General features: G+C 49.2%; 1 protein-coding gene across 1 annotated transcript in view; it reads right to left on the bottom strand.

The window, feature by feature from the left end:
- Nucleotides 1-12,598, bottom strand: part of PLCG2 (phospholipase C gamma 2) — a 146,521-nt gene that overhangs the window by 28,688 nt on the left and 105,235 nt on the right. Inside the window, exons 18-22 of the mRNA XM_059998978.1 lie at nt 12,375-12,575; nt 11,379-11,498; nt 7,327-7,507; nt 5,792-5,863; nt 2,385-2,494 (exon numbers count right to left, since the gene is read on the bottom strand). Of these exons, the coding sequence (XP_059854961.1) occupies nt 2,385-2,494; nt 5,792-5,863; nt 7,327-7,507; nt 11,379-11,498; nt 12,375-12,575 (684 nt within the window). The remainder of the gene's footprint in view (nt 1-2,384; nt 2,495-5,791; nt 5,864-7,326; nt 7,508-11,378; nt 11,499-12,374; nt 12,576-12,598) is intronic.

Raw genomic sequence — 12,598 nt, 5'->3', positions numbered from 1 at the left:
CCAGCCCCCTTTCAGGGAGGGCTGTGAATTTAGAGACAGGGGTGGGATAAGGAAGGTTCTGGAGCCAGACGGCCTGGAATCAAACCCAGTTCCACCATCAGCTACGAGGTGTCTGTGCCTCAGACCCTCCATCTGTACGTGGGGATCATCCCAGTGCCTCCCTCAGAGGGTTTTATTGGGACTGTATGAGTTAACATACACTACAAGCTTTGAGTAGCACCTAGTACATATTAAGCGACCAGCAGTGTTGGTTCTTGTTACTCAGCTAAAATCGTGCCCCCCACCCCTGACCTTCCCACCTCTGTAGCAACACTAATAACACGAGACATAATCAACTTTTGTACGTGTCTTGATTCAACCAAACTGGCGGCACCTCCAAGATGTGCCCCCAGGTCCGGTGCCTGGACATGCAGGGCTCCTCCTCCAACCCCTCTTGTGGGCCACTTTCTGCAGCCAGGGGGCTCCTTCCAGAATGCACCTCTGACCCCACCATACCAATAGCTCCTGAGGCCTTCAAAATTAAGCCTAGACTGTTCAGCCTGGCGATCAGAGCCTGGAACGCTATAGCCCCAGGGGCTCCTGGACCCCGAGTCCTACCTCTCTGTGACTTGAACCTGATATTCATTCCAGACCACCTGTGGCCACCTCCCCATGTGGCCCTGCCATGCTGTCTAACTTCTATGCCTTGGTCCATGCTCTTTATAGCCAGCTTGCTCCTAACCATTTAAGACTCAGCTGGGGCCTTCCTCTTCCAAGAAGTCTTCCCTGACTGCCACCTAGGCTGAGTGCTCTTCCTCTGTGCTCCTTGGCATCTGTTCCCACAGCCGTCAAACCAGTCCGCGCCTTATATTTAACTTAACAGTTATACATTGGTCTTCCCCTCGACGTGAGACCTTTCTCGGTCTTAATCAAATCTATCCTCGGGGGCGCTTAACAAATGTTTGTTAACCTGAACAAGCAGAGAGGACTGACTGTCCCACGACCTGGTGGAAACACAGAATTGCCAGTTGTGAGCCTCTTTCACACTCTTTTCACCTTCATTTCTCCAGACCCATCTCCAGCAAAGTCTGGCTGTATTCAGGGCGACTGTATGGACCATTTGCCCAGAACTGAATGGTTTATACCTGTGGTCCAGACGTAGTGTCAACACTGCATTCCCTCCACTCTCGAATGCATCCTGGTTTGAACCACAATTATTTGGTCCTCTAGTATGGGAGGATGCAAAAAAATGTGGACTGAGGCAGACATCCCACTAGGTGGCAATACCGTCACCAGGGAGAGACTAAGAAATGAGGGGACCTCAGCTGGGCATAAGGTCTACCCTCAGTCCCTCACTAAAGGCACTTACTCCAGTCTCTTAACTCATCTTGAGACAAGATCTCTGGGGATCCAGGTAAGAAGTGGGTTGGAAAGAGGGGGTTCTCCAAATAAACAAAAAAACAAAAAGAAAGTCTGAACACCTCCGGGTCTACCACATGAGTAAGTAAAAAGTGTGGCCTCTTGAGTCAGACGGCCTGGCTTCAAATCTCAGGCTGCTGTGTGTCCCTGGACAAGTTACTGCACACTTCTCTGTGCCTCACTGTCCTCGTCTGTAAAATGCAGGTAAGAACAGAACCAACCTTCTAGGATCACTGTGTGCATTAAATGAATTATTTCAAATGAAGTGCTTAAGACAGTGCTTGACAATGCTCCATTCAGGCTGCTGTTCAGATTTCTAAGTCAGGTCCAGCTATCTTGCAGGAGGAAGAGGTGCCAATTTTGTGAGGTGCTTGAGTCTCTGCAAGTGCTCATGGTTATGAACAAGTCCTTATGGCTCTAAAGTAGGAATCATCCCAGGAACCCACTTGCCTAGGGACCTATGGATGGGCAGAGAATTCTTATTCCCAGGTGAAAAAGGAGAAGAGATAACTCAACCCTCTAACACCCAGGTGCCTTTGGCCTAAAAATGTACCTCTTCAGTCCAGGATGGGGCCATCGCATAGGGCACGAGACTAAGCAATAGCACAAGAATTTGAACTTAAAATAATGCACAGGCTTGTGCTGTTTAGTAGCTGGACCTTGGAAAGCTTCATTCACTGCATCTATAAGTGGGGATCATCATAGTCCTAACTCTGCAGGGTTGTAACAAGGATTTGGTTACTGTATGAAAGCAGTCAGCATAGTGCTTGGCACACAGTAAGACCTCAAGAAATAGCAGCTGCTATTATAATTAAAATAATACATAATAAGATGTAATGATATGATAAAGGACATGAGAATTGTTATTGTTATTTATCCACTTTTCTGAATACAGCATGCATCAGTCACCTTCCTACAGAAAGTATAACAGGTCAAAGCCAGCCCAGAACAACAGATAAAGGGGTCAGAGCTCCCCTCAGCCTTACCAGCCCCCAGGCTCCTTGGAGACATTGTGGATGAGGGCGCCACGGCAGAAGCTCAGCTCATCGTTTTGCTTGGCTTTGTAGTCATACAGAGCTTTCACGGTTCTCTGAGGCTTTCAGGGAAAACGAGGGTAAAGGTCAGGCCGGGCAACAAGAGCAGAAGGAGGCGGCTGCATTTTCTGGCACATTTGGTTCCTCTCAAAAGAGAGGGAGGCTTTAGTCCAAGGTTACCGCGCCATCTGCTGGTGAAGGGCTGGCATTGCCAGGGAGCCACGGCCCCCAGGACGTATACCAGGGAGTGGGGATGGGGACTGGCCTAAGTCAGAGCCTAGGGCACCTCAGAGTGAGCCAGTATTGCTCGATTTCCTCAACAAGGAAAGGACATGCCTTTCACATTAAGCCACAACCTCCTCCTCTGAAGTCCTCAGTGCCTGTGCTCCCGGAAGTCCATCTTCCCGGAAGTTCAAGCTCAACACCGTTTCTGGACATCCCCAAGTCTCACCGGCATTTTCACCTAGGCCAGTGATCCCCTAACTAGGCTCCTGAAGGATGCTGACATTTTGCAAGAGTAACTGAGGTGCTCCTCCGTGACATTCACCAAAAGGAGGTCTCTGCACTGGCAGAAACAAGACAGAACTTAGGACAAAATTTCTCTCCAGTGAACCTGCTTTAATGCCGGCTGCTTGGCAAGCATAAATCAATGACAAAATGAACACCCACACACACAGCAAGCAAACACTAACAGGAAAACCTCAGAAACAACCAGCCTGTTTAGATTAGCAGCCGCCCCTCCCCCAACCCAAGGAAATGGGGATGGGGGTTTTATAAGGAATCCGTAAAACTGCTCCTCAGAGCATGGGCTATGGAGTCAGACACGTGGGTTAAAATCCTTGGTTTGCCCCCTCCTTACCAGCTCTATAATCTTGAGGCGCTCTCAGCCTCAGTTTCCCCATCTGTGAAACAGGAATTAAAACTTTACATACTTCACAGGGTCACTGAGACTATTAAATGAGAGAATGCACGAAAGGATAAAAATGACAAGAGCTAGCATTTCTTAGTCAAAGCCCTGTTCTAGGCCTTTTATCTATAGTATCTCCTTAATCCTCACAACAACCCTAACAGGTAGGTAAGCAGTAGGAGTATATCCTGTTTTACAGATGAGGAAGTAGAGGTACACAGAGGTACACAAAGAAGTATCCTTGCCCAAAGTCAACCAACTGGTAAGTGACTGAGCAGAGAAAGAACCCATTAATATGAGTTACTGCCATAGTTCGTGATGTTCCATAAGAAGCAATGTGGGTTTTATGAACTTTGCCGTAGGAACCTCCCACCAGAGCTTTCGCCCTTGACTCGCCCACCTGCAAACAGTGCAGGCTCTACCTGTGCATCCTGCTTCAAGGGCAGACTTAAGGACCAGAGCCACATCTGACCCCATGAAATCCTACAGGTCACTGCCAGACTCCAAGGCCACAAGGAAGGTATAGCCAGTGGCGGGGGGCGGGGGGGCCATATAACGGCTTCCAAAGGAGCAAGTCTCCAGCCTGACAGATGGCAGGAGAGGTCCTCATGTCAGGTCCCTCATGAACTAGAGAAATGAACCACCACTGGATGACCAAGCGGGCATGTGGCACAGCAAACTGGCTAAGAGTGCACTCCTGGGAGCACCCAAATCCCAGCTCCACACCTTCCTCAGCAATCATTCAACCACTGTGTACCTCAGTTTCCTCATCTGTACAATGGGCACAAAAATGGTACCTAATGCCTGGGGCTGTTATGAGGAATAATGAGCCATCATGTGCTTAGAACGATGCTCGCTCTGTGGTCATCAGTATGTGTTAGCTGTTATTACTGATCTAATCACTCCAGTTCTAAGAGCTCATTTAAAGGACATAAAGCAAAAGATACAAAGCCTCACAGGTGAGCAAGTTCAGTTTAGTGTTAATGAGAAGAGCACAGCCTAGAAACAACCCAAATGGCCACTGATGGGGACACAGCCAAATGGGCACAGTTACCCAGAATATTCTACAGCATAAAACACACTCTCTTTTTAAGTTAAAATTCCAGTCCATGTACTTCATCTAAATTGCCTGGCTTACCAGGTTAAACAAAAATGGTCATTAAGTAGCTTAGCAGTGGAGAAACTCAACCTGTGGCCAAGCAGCAGGTGTACAAAGCAGAATAAAAATGGCAGGTGCTGGTGGTGGTGACGCTAAAATACACCTCCACGCGGACAAAGACGAGAAGGGACGGAACACCCAGAGACGCAGACAGCTACTGCACTGGGATGGTGAGACCAGGGCTGGTTCTTTTTCTTGCTTTCCAAGTGTTTTCTTTAATTGTTACATCATTTTTTCAGTCACAGTAATAATAATTTTATTTTGAAGCACTCACCATGGTCTGGCAGCTTGCGATCAAATTCTGCATACAATCATGTCTTACTTGGCTCACTGAGTGTAGGAAGACTTTCTCTACAACTTGGTTTAGTTGCCAGGATTTTATAATGGGGAGATTTCACCTCAAACATCCAGATTACTGGCTTGTCTCGAGAAATCAGAAGACCCAGCCTGATCTCTGGAAAGGCAGCCATCGACTCCTAACGGGAGGCGGCTGCCCTTGAGATGGGCTGTGTGTCCCCAGTTTACCGTGGCCTCCACCAAACCCTGACACCTGGCTGACATGAGGCCATGTCATTCTCATAACCAAAGCATCTGTCACTTCTAATAAAAGTTTTTGCTATTTAGCCAAGTCCCCTAATGCCTTTCACACCCAGTTCCATGCACCCACAACTTTTCAAGACTTCACTTCTTGCTGAAAGGGATTTGCATTGGCCAAGGATTATAAGTTTAAACAACTTTCTCTCTGGATTTCTACAGAGCCCACCAGCTGGGCCCCTTCCTAAGTGAGAACTGTACACTAATCGTGTACCAGACAGCCCCCCAAACAGAAAATTCGCCGCAGGCTCAAACTGAATTTGAGATGAAACCAGGAGCTGCAGGCTAACAGTAAAAATCCAGGCCCACCTGCATGAAATTACAGAGCAGCTGGGGTGGGAATGTAAGATACCGTTTGCACTGCAAAGAGGTCACTGAACCAAATGAATTTATGAACACCACAGGCTCAGTCACTTACCAAGAAACATGTGAAAGACTTTTAATTAGAAGCTGTGTGGCCCAAAGGTGGTTCATCAAACTTCAGAATTTTAGCAAAACACAGTCGCGTTTGGAGGGAATTCTATTAACCTATTCCCTGAAACTAGATGTCGTATTGTCAATCATCAGTTTCTTCTCAAAAAAACATTTTGGGGGGCCAAGTTTTCCAAAATGCTCCCTTACCCTCTTTTAACTTGGGGGTGGGCCCCATGTCAATCTAGTGACTAAGGAATAGCGTGAATTGGAAGTTCGGCACCGTACCATGGAAGGACTGATTTCACTGGGATCCACATACATCCTGCTGACGTCATAGAGGGAGTTTATATCTCTTTCCTGAAAAAGAAGAGAGAAAAATAAATGGAGCCGTCCAAGCTCCCGGGACAGCCCTTCCTTAGAACAAGGATGCTACGCACCTTTGTGGTTTCCTGCTCTCTAGGAGAAGAGCTGAAACCTCACAGTTTACTCACCTTGCAGGTGGAGACAGTAAAAAGCTATTAAGAAGTTCCCCAAAACTTGGAAATTTTACCCCAAAATGAGAGCGGCCCCCATGTGGGCCTACACTGTGCCAGGCACTGTGCTCCTACGTAAGAAAAAAACACACACCCTGAGATCCAGTGGTGTGCTGGAGCGAGCTCACCGCTCTTCCTGACCGCCACTCAACGTCACCAGCTTGACGCTAGCCACTGTGGGAGTATTTACACCACAGAAATTGGCAGATGCCACAAACCAGGGCTTTGTTTCACAGAGAGGTGGGTAAACCTCCACCAGCACACACTGAAGATCCCTCCTGCCCTTCCTCTGCCTCTCTCACTGGCCTTTAGCCCCACCAGCCACATTCCCGTCTCGTGCACCCCTGCTCCCCCACCCCCGGAACTGGCCTCTGCACAGCTTCCCGGCCAGTCTGCTCCCTGGGCTCCCTTGTCACCCTCTGCAGGAGGCCTGCTCCCACCTCTGTGGCCCCAGTCTAACGAAGTGCCCCATCCCTTAGCACACCATCCTGTTTTCTCTTCTTCGTTGTAACTCACCCTGCCCGGTGCGTGTGTGTCACCCAGCTCCCTTTTCTAGAGCCCAAATTTCCCAGCGGCCGATGGTGTTCCACCATACTCCCAGTATCTAGAACAGTTCCTGGCACATGGTTGGTGCACAGTAAATCTCTTTTCAGTAAGTTAATGACTCTATCTGATAGGAACTGAGACATGGTAATCAGATCGGCTGTCTTGTCTGCTCAGAACCCTCCCAACGGCTCAGAATAAAAGCCCGTGTCTCACAGTGGCCCTACACCACCCAGTTCTATCCTTATTTAGTTCTGCCCCCGCCCTGGCTCACTCACCAGCCACAGCAGCTTCCTTTCTGTGCCTTCAGGCACGCTCTCACCTCAGGACCTTTGCACTGGCTGTTCTTTCTTCTTCGTCATAGCTGCGGGCTCCCTCCTCCACCTCCTGTGTCTGCCCACATGTCTCCTTGTCAGCGAGATCTTCCCGGGCACCCTTGAGAAGTGCAGCCCCTTCCCCATCGCTCTATCCACTTATTCACCTGCTCAGTGTGTTTTTCTCCATAGCACTTATCACCCACCAGCTGATACATGCTCTGTATATTTTTTTAAATTTCATTTGTTGTCTGTCTCCCCTACACTAGACTGTAAGAGCCCAAGGGCAGGGTCTTTGTCCACGCTGTTGGACGTAGAGCCGTGTGGGACACACGTAAGTGCTCAGGAAAGGTTTGCTGAATGAACAAACAGATGAATCGTAACCTCAGACAAGATATTCCACCCAATCTCGAGTGAGTCAACCACCTACCATATTGTAGCGCTCCAGGAGCTCGGGGGTCACGGGGTAGCGCAGTTTCATCTTCCGGTAGAGTGCGTGCTTCTCGTAGTAGCTGACCAGCTCCACGAGGCTCTCGAAGTAGGCGGAGGTGCCCAGCACGAAGTGCCGGCCGTCCCGGTTGATGCGACAGTGCTTCACCTTGCCCCTGGCCCTGGGGGGAGACCACATGGTGCTGACATCCTGGCAGCCAGATGGTGGCCATATAAGCCCACCAATTAGAAACAACCTAGTCATCCAACCTAGGGGACCAAATAAATGAAGAGCACACAGCCCTCCCATGGAATACAAGGATGTAGGTCTTTGCAAATCAGATACAGAAGAACCGGTACCTCAGAAGAAACACTTCAGAGTGACTCAACAGCTATAGCTCCTCTGGCCCTTCCCTTCCTCCCCAACTATAGGACTTGACTACAGAACACCCCAGTGTCCAGATCAGGGCCAGAAAACTATGGCCCACAGATTAAATCCACCCCCCTCTCCTGTTTTTGTAAATAAAGTTTTATTGACGCACAGCCATGTTCATCTGTTTATGTACAGCCTGTGGCTGCTTTCACTCTGCAACGGCAGAGCTGAGCAGTTGCAACAGAGACCAACTGGCCTGCAAGGCCTAAAATATTTATCCTTTGATCCTTTATAGAAAACATTAGCCCATCTCTACTCGAGAACTCTGGGACTTGATGCCCAAATCCTTAAATCTTATCTTTAGTGGTCCAACTAGTGCACAAATGGAATTTTTTTTTCCAAAAGGGGAAACAAATCTTTTATTTCCTCACCTATTTGAAACAAGAGGCAGAAAAAAATCCAAAAGAAAATAGAATCCTCAGTCTTACTAGCTTTTATCAGCAAGAACAGAAATATCTGTGACAGTAAGTTTGACCCTAACTTTACAGCCAAGAGCACTTGAAAACTGCAACAGAAATAGTTACTATGCTCAAACTACTTCTCTTAAAAATTTTGCACCTTAACAGACATTTTTTACTGTTTTAAAAAATACATCCCGTTAAGCCATTTCTTCCAAAACTCCTATTTTAAAAAAAAAAAATGCTAGGAGACTACTTCTTCAGTAGCTTACGTGCAATGATATTTTATTAAATATTTATTTTAAAAAAGAAAAGAAATACTGCTGAGTAAATAAAACAAGTTGCAGAATGCAGCTATAGTATGATCCTATTTGTATTTTTTTTAACGGAACAAAATACCACTAACAGAATGGCGCTATATATTTCCCACAGGTACATACATATGTGTGTAAAAAAAAATTTTTTTTGAGTCTTGATGGAGACGCTAGTTACAAAACTGTGCTTTCTACCAAAACAAAGATTGAGATGGCAAAGACCATAGGGGGCTTTAGCTTTCACTGCAGTATCTTAATTTTTTATAAGGCTAATATACTTACGTAGTGAAAAATTAATTTTAAAACTTTATACAAAAGCTCCGCAGGGCAGGGAGGCTCTGGGGTACCGAGGTTCAGAGCAGGTAACCTCCCTGAGCCTCAGGTAACCTCCCTGAGCCTCAGTTTCATCATGCACAGATCTGGGGATGCACAGCTTCTGTCTCAAGGTAAGTGTCAGGACTGCTGTCTGTTAGGTAACCCAGGGTAAGCCCTTTGCAAGGTGTCTGGCACCCAGAAGAAACTAAAGCAATGGATGGTTGGGAAAATATACACAGGCAAGCCAAAACTGCCCTGGGAGACAGAACAATCAAAAGGGGAGAACAGGGCTGGAGTATGAGCCTCCCGGAGTGTGTTGCTACGAGCCAGTGAACACCAACGCCTGAGGGCTTAGCTTCGCGATGAAGCCCCTCATCCCATGGAGGGGCGCCTCCCACCACTCACACCCAGAAAACAACCTCGTCTCTTTGCATGCATTTGAAAGCAGACACTTCCCTCCTGTGGAAATCCATACAGAAGGTTAGTATATGTTCCCAGGGCCTAGAACGGCGCCTGGTACAGAAGAAGTACCCCCACAGATATATGGGGGGAGGGAGGAAGGAAGAAGGGGAGTCCCTTGTAAGTCCTGTGATGACACCTCTCATCCCCACCAGGCCACTGGCCTCATGAGAGCAAGGGCTGGGCTGTTTTTATCGCTCCTGAATTTCTAGACCTGACCCAGAGCAGGGGCTTATCAAACATTTATTGATTTCTAAAAAAGAAAACCTCCAGCTCTCAGGGTGCCTCCAATCTCATGGGGAGGACAGATGTGCAAGCAGAACACGGTGGATGTATATAAGCTGAGTATCAATCTGGGAGCCCGCCGCTTCATCCATGCATTTCCAGTGACCCCAGCCTCATCGCCAGCTTGAAGGTGCCCAATCAGAATCAAGTTACCGGGCTCAAGCAGGGGCCAGTGGGAGTACCTCACAGGACTCATCCTCTCTGTGGACGCTGTCCTGGCACCTCAAGGTAAAGTGAGAACAGAGCCAATGGAGCGTAACACCGAGATGCTCAGAGCTAGTCTCCTGAGGGTCACAGACGAGGCTTGTATCCGAGTGTGTTGGAGGCCAGTTTCACCTCTTGGGCCTCTCAGCCTGTAGCCACTAAATCCCCACCTTTTTTCTTTCAGCCACAGAGTTTGGTTTCTGTCCCTTGCACCCAGAAGCACCCCGACTGACGACAGACTATAGCACAATGCGACCCCCAACGTCCAGCCCAGTGCCTGGTACAGCACAGATTCAATTGAACACATTCAACTCCCATCCAGGGGTAGCAGGCACTGTAAAGAGTTGTGGGGAAAAGAGCAAAGACACCCCTCTGTTGGCGGCACAAAGCACAAAAGAGCCACGCTGGATGGAGCTGGCACACAGTAGGTCCTCAATAAACAGCAGTGATAATGACCATCACCACCCCCAAGAAGGCAGCTCAGGGCTAATGGGGGGATGGGGGGCAGCCTGGAACAGTAGCCAAGGGGGATGGGTGAGGGCAACAGGAAAGGGAGGACAGGAGCAGGCTGGCACACCAGGGCCCCGACTGTGCAGCCGGTAACCACCTTCACCACGGGGAACCGTGGGCCCAGAGCTTCCAACTCCTTCCATTTCTCATGAGAAGCAATCTGAATTTCCAGGTAAAGCTTCTCCGTTTTTAACATCACCGTGCAGGCTGAGCAAAACACCCAGAGGCCCAATTTGGCCCACAAGCCTCTTGCTTAGACCTTACAGTAAAGCACGCAGGCTCTGGAGGAGGACAGGCCTGAGTCTGAAACCCTGACTCAGCCTAGGATGAGGCTGTGTGGCTTTAGACAGGTCAATTAACCTCTCTGGGCCTCCCTTTCCTTACTTGTAATAACTGGATCTACCCCTCATGGGCTACAGTGATGGCCTCGAACAGGTGAGGCCTTGAAGGCAGCCCAGTGTCCCAAACATCAGTTAGGAACTCAATATCTGGTAGCCAGCTTTCTATTACCATCATCAAGAATACACAGGGAAACCCTGAAAATGGGGAGATGGAGGGAAAGTATGACGAACTGGGTCTGAACCTCCCTCACATTGCTGTTGGTAGAAATTGGAGGAATTGGGCATCTTGGGGTAGAATTAACGTAGAGAACCACAGTCCTAGAAATGGTTGGTCCATACAACCACTGGCAGTGGGGTGTCAACTGTGGATGGGAGGAAACAACATCTACAACATCACCCATCTGGGTTGCCAGGGCTGCCTGAGTTCGAATTCCAGCTCCACCACTCACAGACTGCTTGTTTCAAGCAGGTTATTTAATCTCCCTGTGCCTCAGTTTCCTCCTCTGAAAAGTAGGGATCACGGTCATGCTGATCCCACAGTCGTTGGAAGATGAGATGAATTAATATAAAACACAATGCTCCTGAGAATACAGACCAGCGCCCAGCACACTGAAAGCACACGTCAGTATAGTCTGCTCTCGCTCTTTACTATCGCCATCGTCGTGGTTGACAGACACCCTGGGCGGAGGACACAGAGCTCAGCCTCCACCTGCAGTTCCCCCTTTGTTCTCCACACCTGCCCTTCCCAAGCCGTCTCTGCAGAGCACACAGTGGGCTCCAGCCCGTGCACCTACCTGAAGGTGATGGCGTAGGAGTCAGAACCTTCCCGCTTCCGGATCAGGAAGGCCCCATCCCGGGGAACCCTCATCAGCATGTCCTCCGCTTCTCCACGGCTCAGCCCGTCATAGTACCACCTGCAGCACAGGGCCGGGAAAATGGCCAAGGGAGAGGCCGCTGAGACGGGCAGCAGAGGAGGAAACGGTGGGTTCCCGGGATGCCTGAGACACGGCCCTGGAACCCACCACGGAAATTACACAGTGGGCCTCCGCTTCCGAAATCACCTCTGAAGACAGAAGTTTTTAAAAAGATCACCCAGACACAGTTTGGGTGAAGCGTTCATGTAGTGGGTCTGCTTGGAGCATAAGCGAATAAATCAACTTACATCTTTACCCACCCCGACCCCCCCACCCCCGACCCAAGCAACAGAGGGCGGCACAGTCACCACAGTGTCTCAGAACAGCAGAGGCAGAAAAGATAGGGAATAGGGTTTTTAGGTTGTTTTTAAAGATGTGAAATAGCAAGTTTTATGGCAATCCATCTGAATATGGACAAGAAAAGTAAAAAATAAAGGTGTCATAGCTACATGGCCTCCTGTGAAACGTGCATTTGAGCAGCCTTCTGCTTAAAAATTACTCTTTGCTTTTCACAACTAGTCAACCCTTTGCAAGGCCTAACTGATACTCACTTGACAATTATTTTTTCGCTTTCAGACCAAAAGGAACGAGCTTGGACAGAAAACAGTAACACCAGGCCAAAATTATCTCTGAAAATCAACGCTCAAGACCTCACGACCACGAAGATAAAGGAGAAGAAAGGAAAGGAGAGGGAGAGGGAGAGGAGAGAGAAACAGGCCATAGGTAACTGGACAGCGGCTGCCCTGGGGAACTGCAAGAGACCCCGGTGGGCCCGGGTGAGGCGCCCCGTGGGAATCTGGGCCCCAGCACACCCTCCAGGCTGGTGTTTCTGATCCGTGAACGCAGTCGCGCCCCCAGAGCACAGGGCACACGTACGGCTTCGACTCGTGCGGGCTGGGGTTGGGAACTGGGTCGGTGAGTCGGAGCTCGAACTCGGCACAGCGCAGGTGCGTCTCGCTGTAGTGCTGGATGAGGGCATAGATGCTGGTGAACATGAGGTTGTCAGTCAGGTAATACTTCAGGGTCCCGCCCTCCATGGTGGAGCGGATCCGGCAGTGCTGGACGCGGCCCGACCGCCTGCCGGGAGAGGGACCACGTCA

Source organism: Delphinus delphis, chromosome 20 (genome assembly GCF_949987515.2).
Source record: "Delphinus delphis chromosome 20, mDelDel1.2, whole genome shotgun sequence".
Classification (NCBI taxonomy): domain Eukaryota; kingdom Metazoa; phylum Chordata; class Mammalia; order Artiodactyla; family Delphinidae; genus Delphinus; species Delphinus delphis.
The sequence above is the reverse complement of the archived record's forward strand: the minus strand, read 5'-3'. Positions and strand labels throughout refer to the sequence as shown.